The 12,687-nt window shown below is 50.0% G+C and overlaps 1 protein-coding gene across 1 annotated transcript; it reads right to left on the reverse strand.

Moving 5' to 3' along the window:
* Positions 1-1,115: 1,115 nt before the first annotated feature.
* Positions 1,116-11,489, reverse strand: LOC147242139 (26S proteasome regulatory subunit 4). The gene is made up of 12 exons (XM_086188987.1): positions 11,475-11,489; positions 10,131-10,200; positions 9,626-9,679; positions 9,283-9,379; positions 8,844-8,968; positions 6,725-6,910; positions 6,506-6,634; positions 6,124-6,220; positions 3,840-4,029; positions 2,670-2,821; positions 2,266-2,420; positions 1,116-1,404 (listed from the first exon to the last, which is right to left on the reverse strand). The coding sequence occupies exons 2-12, from the start codon at positions 10,131-10,133 to the stop codon at positions 1,270-1,272; spliced, it is 1,323 nt and encodes a 440-aa protein (XP_086045113.1). The 5' UTR covers positions 10,134-10,200; positions 11,475-11,489; the 3' UTR covers positions 1,116-1,269.
* Between the last annotated feature and the right edge of the window lie 1,198 nt (positions 11,490-12,687).

Raw genomic sequence — 12,687 nt, forward strand, 5'->3', positions numbered from 1 at the left:
AATTACTCTAGTTTCTGTTGTTACTGTAGTTACGACTATTAGTTACTATTGTTACTGCAGTCCTTCAGTTACTATGTTTAACTGTAGTTACTTAGTCATTGCCGTTACTACAGTGACTACGCAAAATGTGGAGGAGCTCGAAGCGTCGCAATATTTTGCCAACTCACACTCTCACTCACTTTCACATGGAGTTTGCCTTCGTAAACAAGCACGCCCCCAGCGGGCTTAGCGCGGTACTGCAGCGGGGGTCCTGGTCTCGGTACAACTCAACAGTCAGTGAATGAGGACTAAAGAAGACTAAAACTGGAGAACTAAACCACAGCAGCAGCAGTAGCTACCTGCTTCCCACAGTTCTCCTTTCACAGGTGGAAGCCATGCATGGGGTCAAAGGTATTTGCAAGTTACTTAAAAAAAAAGAAGTTTTATTAATTTTTAGTATATAAACAAAGTTATTCTGCCAACCCCAAGGATGAAGCAATGATTTCTATTCACTTCAACTTTGGCTTTTCTGAGTTCCTTTCAAAGACGTCTGGCTCCATGTCGCTGGCCAACATTGGAAGGTGTTCCAGGTGTGTTCTGATCTTCAGGAGGTTTTCAGCCCAAGCGCATCGCAGCCACTTGTGATGCTTCAGCGGACGGTGCGGAGCAGCAGAACCCAACCCGGAGCCGACCGGCCGGCACCTCATCTTTGCTGGACCTGCGACTACGTGAGCTGCGGCTGAACTGATTTAATGAGGTTTCCGGGGGGGGGGGGGGGGGGCATGGCCCTGCTGCATGGCCACTTTCTGCTGAGCCCACAGTTCCACATCGAGGTGTTAAATCAACGCTGCAGCTCTCAGCATGTCAGACTGCGGCGAGGGTGCCGGTGGCGTCCCGTAACCCTGCTGCTGTTAGGCAGCACTCACCTGGACCTCCTCCTGGCCTGCTCCTCCTGTAGCTGCAGCAGTCACCACACGTGTGGGAGTCATGAACTATTTGTGTAATTAGAGAAGAACCTTGTTGGGGAGGACTGGCGGTTCCTCCTGAAATAAGCTGGTGTCACCACAGGCTGAAGCTGTTTCTGGCTCCTAAGTTGACGTGAAGTCCCCGAATGAGTGCGTGATTCACGTGACATCATCAACAACCACACAGCCCTTTCTCCCTCACACCTTTGTTATTTTATTCAGGGCCTAAAACAAGTAACAGGACACAAGCGGGAGAAGCACACACGACATGCACAAAATATATCAAAACTCAGCTGCTGGCCCCCCACTTTCACACGGCGGGGGGTTAGAGGTACAGCCCCTCTGGCGTGCCCTCCTGCTTCTTGTACAGGACGTTCTCCTTCGACTTCTTGAAGTCTTCATTGGTGACTTTCATGCGGCGCTCCCGTAGGGCCATGAGGCCGGCCTCGGTGCAGATGGCCTGCAGGAGACAGACCCAGAGACAGGAAGCAGATCAACTTCACGTTTGGCACCATTGCAGAGGTGTGATGCAAACCACAATTCACTGCTACACACCTGTGGCACACAAGTACAAGAGTACTGGACAGAGAAGAGCCCAGTGTTTACTACGCATTTATCCAGGTTTTTAACAATAATCCTCAAAGCTGCAGTACATCCTCTCTCCACTGGGGCAGCATGTCCCTCCACCACAGCAGTTGGGACATTTCAGGGTTGGTGTTCAGTGGATCGGCGCCAACTTTACCTCTACCACGTTTAGGGAAAATGGGCAACGTTTTTATGTAATCTTGATGACGATCAAATGCCATTGATCACATGACCACTGCAGTATATTTACAGGCCATAAGAATCAGTACCAGTTCTGTGACCGTTTAATAAAGATTTACTGAATTTCATTTCACAGAACCAGGACAGGTTCCTCAGCTTCAACTACACAAGCATTTGTGTCTTTCCCAGCTTTTCAAAAGCCTTCCAAATTTATCTTCTATAAAACCTCGCCTGGGTTTGATGTCATGGTGCCATTCTAAGACTTCTCAGGTTATAATGATCATATAAACTTGGTTCAGCATCAAATCTTGTGAGTCGTATTTCACCTATATTTGAGCTACCATCAGGTCAGCTGGAGCGTGACAGCTGCTCCCAACAGACGCCGCTCAGTGTCGCAACGTTTTCAAATGAAATGCACAGCAAACTGACTTCACTCTGCTCTGAGTGTTATTCTGTAACCTGCCACATGGAGGCAGCAGAGTCTTGTGCCAACAAGGAGCTCTGACGTTTCAGGTCCTTCAGGCCCAGGACCAGAGCAGCACCATCACTGTCTGACCTTAATGTCCGCCCCTGACAGGTCGTCCTTAGCCAGGATGAGGTCATCAAGGGTGACGTCATCTGCCACGGTCATGCGGCTGGTGTGAATCTGGAAGATCCTCCTTTTTGTCTTCTCGTCCGGCAGAGGAAACTCGATCTTGCGGTCAATTCTCCCTATGGAGGAAAAAAAATTATATCACTAACTGCTGCTGTTGCATGCCTGCCTGCACTGGATCAACTATTTCTGTGACAACATTTTATTCAGTAGATTAGAAGTCAAACCAAAATCAGCTGTGAAACATCCATTAACATGTAAAAATCAAGTTTTACAAGGAAAGATGAGAATCTCTTTCCTGCCCTGACTCGGATTAACTTCACATCAGTCAGGTACATCTTGGGAAGCGGAGTCAGAAGCCAACTGACCAGGGCGGATGAGGGCAGGATCCAGCGTCTCTATCCGATTTGTGGCCATGATGACTTTGACGTCGCCCCGTGAGTCAAAGCCGTCCAGCTGGTTGAGCAGCTCCAGCATGGTCCTCTGGATCTCCCTCTCACCACCAGAGTTGGAGTCATACCTACAGAGGACAGACATTTATCTGAAGACTCTAAAGGCATAAGCCAGTCAGAGGGCAGGTCTCAGTTCAGGTGGAGGCAGAGGAAGCAAGAATGGCTAGCACCAACTTTAGGTGGGAAAAACAAGACCAGCAGAGGAAAACCTGCTGCGGGGTCCAAGAACCCAGAAGCAGATCAGAGAACCAGGAGGATTTGAAATAGAACATTGAGAAATGTTCTTCACCAGAGAGAATTAGAAGGTTGTCACGAATGAAGGCCCCACAATCCCCGCCCACTACAAGCAGGAGGAGGTGTAGTGCTACTCAACCAGTGCTGACCAAACCAAGAACGTGTGTTTGCTATCAATGAGACGGGGACTACACCACAATATGACACGTTTATCTGAGTCGACCTTTGGTTCAGTAACCCTCAAACAAGTGGGTGGATCCAGCTCTCTGATGGGGGACAAGCACGACGGTAGTAAACCACTCAGCCCAACTATCAGCAAAATTACTTGACATCTGCTTGGAAACCCAGGCCTGACAAAAATATTTTAGAAAAGCTTCCTGCTTTTATTTTGAAGGCCAGATCACAGCACAGGAAGTGATTTGAAGGTGCAGTATCATATCTGATCCAGGATCAGTGCTAACAAGACAGATACGGTAAATGGACTCATGTTTATACAGCGCCTTTCTACCTTAGCGGCACTCAAGGTGCTTCACAGTCTCGTCTCAGTCACCCGTTCACTCACAAAAACACACTGATGGTGGAGCTGCCATGCAAGCACCAACCTGCTTATCAGGAGCAATCAGGGGTTCAGTATCTTGCTCAAGGGTACATGGACACGGTCACCGGGGTCCAGGATCGAACCAGTGACCTTTCAGTTGCTGGACAGCCACTCTACCTCTGAGCCATGCCAGCCACATATGCTGAATAGTTAAAGACTGACATTGAGTCTGAATCGCAGCAGCACAGAGAGGATGAGGCAGGACGTCTCTCACACACACACACAAACACACACGCACGCACGCACACGCGCACCTCTTAGTGCCGATGGCGTCGATTTCATCAATGAAGACGATGGAGGGGGCGTGTTCTTCTGCCACCCTGAAGAGCTCCCGGACCAGCTTGGGCCCGTCTCCCAGGTACTTCTGGATCAGCTCGGAGCCCACCACCCGCAGGAAGGTGGCAGACGTCTGATTGGCTACGGCCTTGGCCAGCAGCGTCTTCCCTGGAGGGTTCAGTCAGAAAACAGCTTTGGTGCGATGTCAATGAGGTGCAACCACAGAGGAAGATGGGAGCTCAAGAGCTGTGGCGTCACACCAGGGAACTACTGCTCAATTTCCTGAGTCGGTACTGGGCTGCCCAGGTAAAGGTAATGGTGGGCTCACCTGTACTAGCTACACTAGTAGATAAATGCTAGTTTTACTCATGTGTTGATCATTACTTGCAGGTTCTGTCAAGCTCTCCTGTAGCTGGTGTGTGTGTGTGTGTGGGGGGGGGGGGGGGCAGCTGCTGTCCCCTATTCCGTTATGATGGACAAGTGCTGCTCTGGTCCATCTTCATGTCAGCAGCAGTCAAAGCATGTGACTCTGCCGCTGACAGACAGGGGCTCCCTGAACAAATGATTCTCTGAGTCCTGTCCTCACGCTCACTGCAGCCAAGGCCATGAAGCAACTCTGCAGTGGCAGAACTCCGGGGGTGGATGAGATCCTCCCTGGGTATCTCAAGGCTCGGAATGTTGTGGGGCTGTCCTGGTGGACACTTCTCTGCAACATTGCGTGGACATCGGGGGCCTTTGGAGTGGCAGACCGGATTGGTGGTCCCCATCTTTAAGAAAGGGGACCAGAGGGTGTATTCCAACTATTGGGGGGATCACACTCCTCAGCCTCCCTGGAAAGGTCTACGCCAGGGTACTGGAGAGGAGGGTCAGGGCGATAGTCCACCCTCAGATCCAGGAGGAACAGTGTGGTTTTCATCCCGGCCGTGGAACCGTGGATCAGCTCTTCACTCTTGCTAGGGTGCTGGAGGGGGCATAGAAGTTTGCCCAACCAGTCCACATGTGCTTTGTTGGGGGGGGGGGGGGGGGTACTCCAGGAGTATGGGGTGGATGGCCCCTTACAAAGGGCCGTTCAGTCTTTCTACAAGAGGAGTGAGAGTCTGGTTCGCGTTGCCGGCTGTAAGTCGGACTCGTTCCTGGTGAGGGTTGGACTCCACCAAGGCTGCCCTTTGTCACCGGTTCTGTTCATAACTTTTATGGACAGAATTTCTAGGCACAGCCGGGTGGTGGAGGGGGTCGAGTTTGGTGGCGGGAGGATGTGGTCCTCTTAGCTCCATCAGGTCATGGCCTTCAGCTCTTGCTGGGACAGTTCGCAGCCGAAGGTGAAGCGGCTGGGATGAGAATCAGCCTCTCCAAGTCTGAGGCCATGGTCCTCAGCTGGAAAAGGGTGGCCTGCCCACTTCAGGTCAGGGGGGAGGTGGAGGAGTTTAAGTATCTCGGGGTCTTGTTCATGAGTGAGGGTAGGATGGAGCGGGAGATTGACAGGTGGATTGGGGCGGCGTCTGCAGTGATGCGGGTGCTAAACCAGTCCTTTGTGGTAAAGAGGGAGCTAAACCAGAAGGAGAGGCTCTCGATTTACGGGTCAATCTAGGTTCCAACCCTCACCTGTGGTCATGAGCTCTGAGTAATGACTGAAAGAACAAGATCCTGAATACAAGCGGCCGAAATGAGTTTCCTCCTCAGGGAGGCTGGGCTCTCCCTCAGAGACAGGGTGAGAAGCTCCGTCCTTCAGGAGGGACTCAGAATAGAGCTGCTGCTCCTCCAGGTAGAGGAGTCAGTGGAGGTGGTTCGGGTATCTGGTGAGGACGCCACCCTCAGGAGGTGTTCCAGGCATGTCCAACCAGGAGGAGGCCTAAGGACTGACCCAGGACACGCTGGAGGGATATATCTCTCCACTGGCCTGGGAACGCCTCGGGATTCCCCCAGAAGAGCTAGTAGAAGCGGCTGGGGAGAGGACAGTCTGGGCTTCCTTGCTGAGGCTGCTGCCCCCGCGACCTGGACCCACCGGATAAGAGGAGGAAGACAACGAAGATGACGATTTGCTATAAAAGTTGTGAAATGGAACAGCAGCAGGCTTCAGTCTCTGCCTCTGCCAGTCTGTCACAGGTCGGAGGCAAATCTGGAGCTCTGGCTCCAGTAGGTGACAGATCATCAATATAAATGGAATCAAGCTGATCTGGGACCAGCATGGGAGGATTTTGTCACAGTTAGTTATTTAGTGGAGATCAAGAGAAGGTTTACCAAGACATGAATGGCAGGACTCACCTGTGCCAGGTGGGCCGTACAGGATAACACCTTTGGGAGGTTTGATGCCCATCTCCTCGTAATACTCTGGATGTGTGAGAGGTAGCTCCACAGACTCCTGGTAGAACACACACACAAACACATGCACACATCAATACAACACAACTGCTACCTGTCTGCCCACTGGGGTCTGGCTAGGGCATCCATGGAATTACTGCTTGAACCTTCCTGGCACTTTTATTCAACCTTCTTCCAAGACCTTCAGAGAAACCTCTACACATCAGGTTTCAGGTGCGAGGAGGGAAGTTCTGGCCTCGGGAGCCCCCCAGGCCCCCTGTGCTGGACTTTAAACTTACTGTGCATCCCGATGAGTCAGTCAAGGCTGATTTCAGGTCTTGTGTACCTTGATCTCCTGGATCTGATTGTCAAGTCCACCGATGTCAGCGTAGGTTTCTTGTGGCGCTTTCTCCACCTTCATCACTGTCACCAAAGGATCGGTGTCATCCATCAGCACCCCAATAACAGCATGGACCTGTTGGACGGATGGACACACACACAGACAGCATGTTGATGAAGTCGTGTATCGTTCTCAAATATTCATCTGGTCATTAGGCATCGTCACCTTGTGGTTGAGCAGGACCGAGCAGCCTGGCTCCAGCAGATCTTTATCCACGAAGGACAGGATGCTGACATAGTGCTCCGACCCCACAGAGGTGGAAACAATTGCGTGGTTGTCATCGATGATTTCTTCCAGAGTGCCCACAGACATGGGGGTTCCTCGCAGATCGTCCACCTTTGACCTCTCCTCCTACGAAGAAAGGACCAGAATAAAAAAAAAAAAAAAAAAAAGGACCAGAATTCCATTCCCTCACTAGGTTCCGCCCTGAGACGTGCCACTACATGACTGGACACCACAGTGAAGGACTGATGGTGACGATGCTGCTACGTCTGACTGCTGTTCATTTACTTCAGTCAAGGCAGTAGGCGTGAGATACAGTATACTCCCATGTTGTAGTACGAACTGAAGAATTTCAGAAAAGTTTGGTTACTGTTAAGCCTGGTTTATGCTTCTGTGTCGCGTCGATGCTGTACCTACGCCATTGACGCAGACCCTATGCCGAAGCCTGACGTGCACCTCAAAAAAATCCTGACGACGCGTCACGTAAACGTTAAGGACTGCGATTGGTCCGCTCAGAGAAGGTTGCCGAACGCATGAAGAGGTGGAAGAACCTCTGCGACAAATATGTGCGTCTCCGGAAGAAAATGGCCACAAGAAGTCATGTAACAGATTGACAGGACTGTTGCAGCAATGGGAAGAAGTCTGGCTGTCATCAAGAGATGCAGTAAATATATGCCACAGCAATGTATTCCCCAAATTGTGCAAACATTGGCCCTCACTCATTTGGATTATTGTCCAATGGTCTGGTCTAGTGCTGCCAAAAAGGATTTAATGAAACTTCAATTGGTCCAAAGTAGAGCAGCACGTATTGCCCTGTGCTGCTCAAAAAGGACAAATACCAACAGAATGCATGCCATTTTGGGTTGGCCGTTGGTGGAAGACAGACTTCGTACGGCCCTTGTGTCATTTGTCAGAGGCATCATTGTATCCAAAAAAGAAATTAAAGAAATATTTCACTCAGCAGGGCTGCACGGTGGTGCAGTAGTCAGCACTGTGGCCTCACAGCAAGAAGGTTTTGGGTTCGAGTCCCGGCTCGGGCGCGGGGTCTTTCTGGGTGAGTCTCCATGTTCTCCCTGTTCCTGCTGGGTTCTCTCTGGTACTCCAGCTTCCTCCACAGTCCAAAGACATCAATTTGGGGACGAGGCTGATTGATACTCTAAATTGACCGTAGGTATGAATGTGAGTGTGAATGAGTGACAGACAGTGAGTGTCTGTCTCTGTATGTTGGCCCTGCGATGGACTGGTGACCTGTCCAGGGTGAACCCCGCCTCTCGCCCGTAGATGCTGGGATAGGCTCCACCCCCCCACGACCCTTACTAGTAAGGAATAAGCAGAAGATGACGATGGATGGATTTCACTCAGCAGTCATCACTTTTGATCATGTTGACTGCATTGGCGAACCTAATAGGAGTTCTTATACAATGATGTATGTGAGGTAACTGATGTAATCATCTTTTAAATTAAGACTGATTTTTGTGAGTATTATTATTACTAGTTCTTTGGGGGTTTTTTTTCCAGTGGGGTGTATTTTAACTGATTTACCTTTTCTTTTCTTCTTATTTTTTTTGTTATCTCTTACACTCATGTAAAATGTTTTTATGTATGTATTGTACTGATTTTTTTGCAGACCCCAGGAAGAATAGCTGCTGCTAAGGCAGTAGCTAATGGGGATCTAAATAAATAAACAAACAAAATAAACTAATGTTTGTCATGTTCAAAGTTTACATTTTGATTCTTGAAAGCCAACAGTCATTCAAAGAAAAGCACTGGACTTTCTGTTGTAAATAGTTTTGTTTTGGAATCCGACAAGAGCCCCTGAAACCATACAAAGACACAGCTACACCCCATAGCTGATTGGCAGTGAATTGCAGAGCAACGCGTTCCCTCGATGCAGAACTTCGAATGCTCAATGATGGCGTAGGGTCTACGCCATCGCCGCGACGCAGAAGCATAAACCAAGCGTTACAATGGTACTGTGTACAATATTGACTGCCAAAATAACTTTTGTATGAAAATCTGATAGCAGCATTTCTCTTTTCCCAAATATGCAAGAATGGCTGACCTCCTGTTTTTCCTCCAGGGGTTTCATCTGCTCCTGGTTCCTGATGAACTCCTCCTCCATCAGCAGGTAGTCTTTGATCCGCTCCTGCTTCAGCAGCTTCAGGCGGCACTGAGTGTGAGGGGTGACTGCAGGACAGATGGGAAGCACATTAACACGCCACTTACTCAGACTGCCCCCCCCCCGCCCCCAATCACATGTCCACACAGTTGGACAATCACATCAAAAACTCACAAAACTGCAATGGAGGTAAAGGAGTCACAAGTGAAGAAAAGATGGAAAAGTGACTCTTACAGAAATATTCAGCAATTACACTGGGGGGGAGGGGGGCTGTTGGGTGTAACCCTCCTCAGACCTCCATCGAGGTCAGTGGGCTGCAGTCCAGTAGCTGCTCACCAAGCTGCCAAAATAGGCAACTAACAGATGTGGAGCTGGTTCTCACCCAGGGGAAGTTTGCTGGCAGCATCTGGTCCCTTGGTCTTCTTCTTTTTTTTGCCAACTCTGGTGGGAATCGGAGGCTCATATTTCTTTTTCTTGTCCTGCAAATGTCCAAATGTCAAACTCTTGCAGGATGTAGACTTACATGAAAGGTTCACCTGGCACCTGATCATCAACGACTCCAAATACAGAACCTCAACATTACCTGAGGCTTTTTGATGGCCGATGATTTGCTACAATATCTGAAGTCAGCGCGGTTTGATAAGAAGGCAAACATGATGGAGGTCGGCTCGCTGACCAAAACAAGCGGCTAGCTGGACAGCTAGCAGGCGCTGTGTCATTCTTACCTTGTCATCCTTCTTGCCTCCCCCCGGGCCGTGACCTCCACTCTGGCTTTGACCCTACAACAACAGCATGGAACATCTGTACGGTCACGCTTATCGGTACATGTCATCGACTCATGGCATCCTGCTTTGAAGTTAACTGGTTAGCTAATGTTCAGTTAGCTAACGCGGCCTCGACAACCGTCTGATTAGTAAAATTCAAGAAGATTTTAAATGTAAAAAAATGTCCAGAAAAGCAACAGTATGCGTTTAAAAGAGGAAACATCGCCAAACTGGCCAAAAGTGTGGAAGGGACGACGTCGCAGAAGCCAAAGCTACGGCGGCTCGCCCCGGGCTGACGCTAGGGTCGAGGACCATCGAATGGTTATCCAGAAAGAACAGGCCGTGAGGAGCGACATGGCGGCGCCGAGTTAAACCCACCGAGTGTTCTAACCGGTGTTAATTCCATTGAGAAAATATCCAGAATAAGAAAGACATGAGGCGCAGAGAAAACTGCTTGCTCACTTACCATTGTTGCTTGACGCTCTGTAGTGACGTCAGAGGGTACGGCAAGTCCGGAGGACAAACATCTTCTTCTTCTGAGGTAGAAGGGATTGGAACAGTACAGTATTAGAACATTACCGCCATCTTCTTTTTTCCGGCGGGAAATGATACAATGATGAATGATACAAAGATAGATAGATAGATGGATAGATAGATAGATAGATAGATAGATAGATAGATGGATAGATGGACAGATAGAAAGATAGATAGATGGACAGATAGATAGATGGATGCATAGATGGATGGATGGATGATAGCTAGCTAGCTAGCTAGATAGATAGATAGATAGATAGATAGATAGATGATAGACAGATAGATAGATAGATGGATAGATAGATAGATGAATAGATAGATAGATAGATGGACAGATAGAAAGATAGATAGATGGACAGATAGATAGATGGATGCATAGATGGATGGATGGATGATAGCTAGCTAGCTAGCTAGCTAGATAGATGATAGATAGATAGATAGATGATAGACAGATAGATGATAGACAGATAGATAGATAGATGGATGCATAGATGGATGGATGGATGATAGCTAGCTAGCTAGCTAGCTAGATAGATAGATAGATAGATGGATAGATAGATAGATAGATAGATAGATGATAGATAGATGGATGGATGATAGATAGATGATAGATAGATGGACAGATAGATAGATGGACAGATGGATGCTATTTATGTTTACATGTGCAATCTTTAGTCCTTTGCTCAGTAATTTGTGTTTTTTTGTAGAAGTTACAGCCATGGAATGTGAAAGAGAGACCGGAGCAAGAATCTCTGCTCAGTCATGAAGTGGTCATGGTGGGCTTGGGAGTGCTGCTGCGAGGGGAGATGATCCGTTTATCATGCCTGAGGAAGAAGAAGAATTTCACCAGGATGGGCCTGGGCCGCTCTCCCATCGCTGGTTTCCCAGTGCGATGTGCCCTCTCTACCTCAGTTTCTCTCTGCAACTGCAGCTTTTCTGAGAAGATTTATTTCACTTTCTCCTCAGACTCAGTCCAAGATTTACCTTGTGACTCTACAATGCCATTGATCACCAGATTGTTTCTTCTTGATTGCCCTTCTAAATACTCGACTTTATCTGTGAGCATTAGGGGGCTGTCACAGATTTTCATGATATCTGCTCGTAGGGCATTGCTGCAATCAACCTCCTTTTGTGTAAACTGAATGCTGGTTTTAATATCCTGCACTTCTCTTGTTAATGAGTCCAGGATCATTTTGACAAAGCATTGAAAACTGTCTTGTTGCTGCTGGAGCAGAGCTGTGAACATTTCTTTCTGTTTAGAAAGTAGATCACTTACCTGCTCCAGTGAGACTTGCTCGTCCTCTTGTTTAGTTTCAGGCTTTTTGGGCAGCATTGTCAGGAGTGAGGAGAGCAGCTCCTACCTGCTGCTGCACCTGATTCTGCCGGTAGTGGTGCCTGGGCTGGTCCTAGTAGCTGGCCTGCTTCTCCAGGTGGTGGTGATGGTGCCTTGGCTGGGCTAGTAGCTAGCCTGCTACTCCAGGTGGTGGTGGTGCCTTGGCTGGGCCTAGTAGCTGGCCTGCTTCTCCAGGTGGTGGTGGTGCCTTGGCTGGGCTAGTAGCTAGCCTGCTACTCCAGGTGGTGGTGCCTTGGCTGGGCCTAGTAGCTGGCCTGCTACTCCAGGTGGTGGTGGTGCCTTGGCTGGGCTAGTAGCTGGCCTGCCACTCCAGGTGGTGCCGGTGCCTGGGCTGGGCTAATACCTGGCCTGCTACTCTAGGTGGTGGTGGTGCCTTGGCTGGGCCCAGTAGCTAGCCTGCTACTCCAGGTGGTGGTGGTCCCTTGGCTGGGCCTCGTAGCTGGCCTGCTACTCCAGGTGGTGGTGGTGCCTTGGCTGGGCTAGAAGCTAGCCTGCTACTCCAGGTGGTGGTGGTCCCTTGGCTGGGCCTCGTAGCTGGCCTGCTACTCCAGGTGGTGGTGGTGCCTTGGCTGGGCTAGAAGCTAGCCTGCTACTCCAGGTGGTGGTGGTGCCTTGGCTGGGCTAGTAGCTAGCCTGCTACTCCAGGTGGTGGTGGTGCCTTGGCTGGGCTAGAAGCTGGCCTGCCACTCCAGGTGGTGCCGGTGCCTTGGCTGGGCTAGTACCTGGCCTGCTACTCCAGGTGGTGGTGGTGCCTTGGCTGGGCTAGAAGCTGGCCTGCCACTCCAGGTGGTGCCGGTGCCTGGGCTGGGCTAATACCTGGCCTGCTACTCTAGGTGGTGGTGGTGCCTTGGCTGGGCCTAGTAGCTAGCCTGCTACTCCAGGTGGTGGTGGTCCCTTGGCTGGGCCTAGTAGCTGGCCTGCAACTCCAGGTGGTGCCGGTGCCTTGGCTGGGCTAGTACCTGGCCTGCTACTCCAGGTGGTGGTGGTGCCTTGGCTGGGCCTAGTAGCTAGCCTGCTACTCCAGGTGGTGGTGGTGCCTAGGCTGGGCCTAGTAGCTAGCCTGCAACTCCAGGTGGTGGTGGTGCCTTGGCTGGGCTAGTAGCTGGCCTGCTACTCCAGGTGGTGGTGGTGCCTT

This window comes from Aulostomus chinensis, chromosome 20 (genome assembly GCF_037954235.1).
Source record: "Aulostomus chinensis isolate RoL2024-O1b breed Wild chromosome 20, RoL_Achi_v1.0, whole genome shotgun sequence".
Classification (NCBI taxonomy): Eukaryota; Metazoa; Chordata; class Actinopteri; order Syngnathiformes; family Aulostomidae; genus Aulostomus; species Aulostomus chinensis.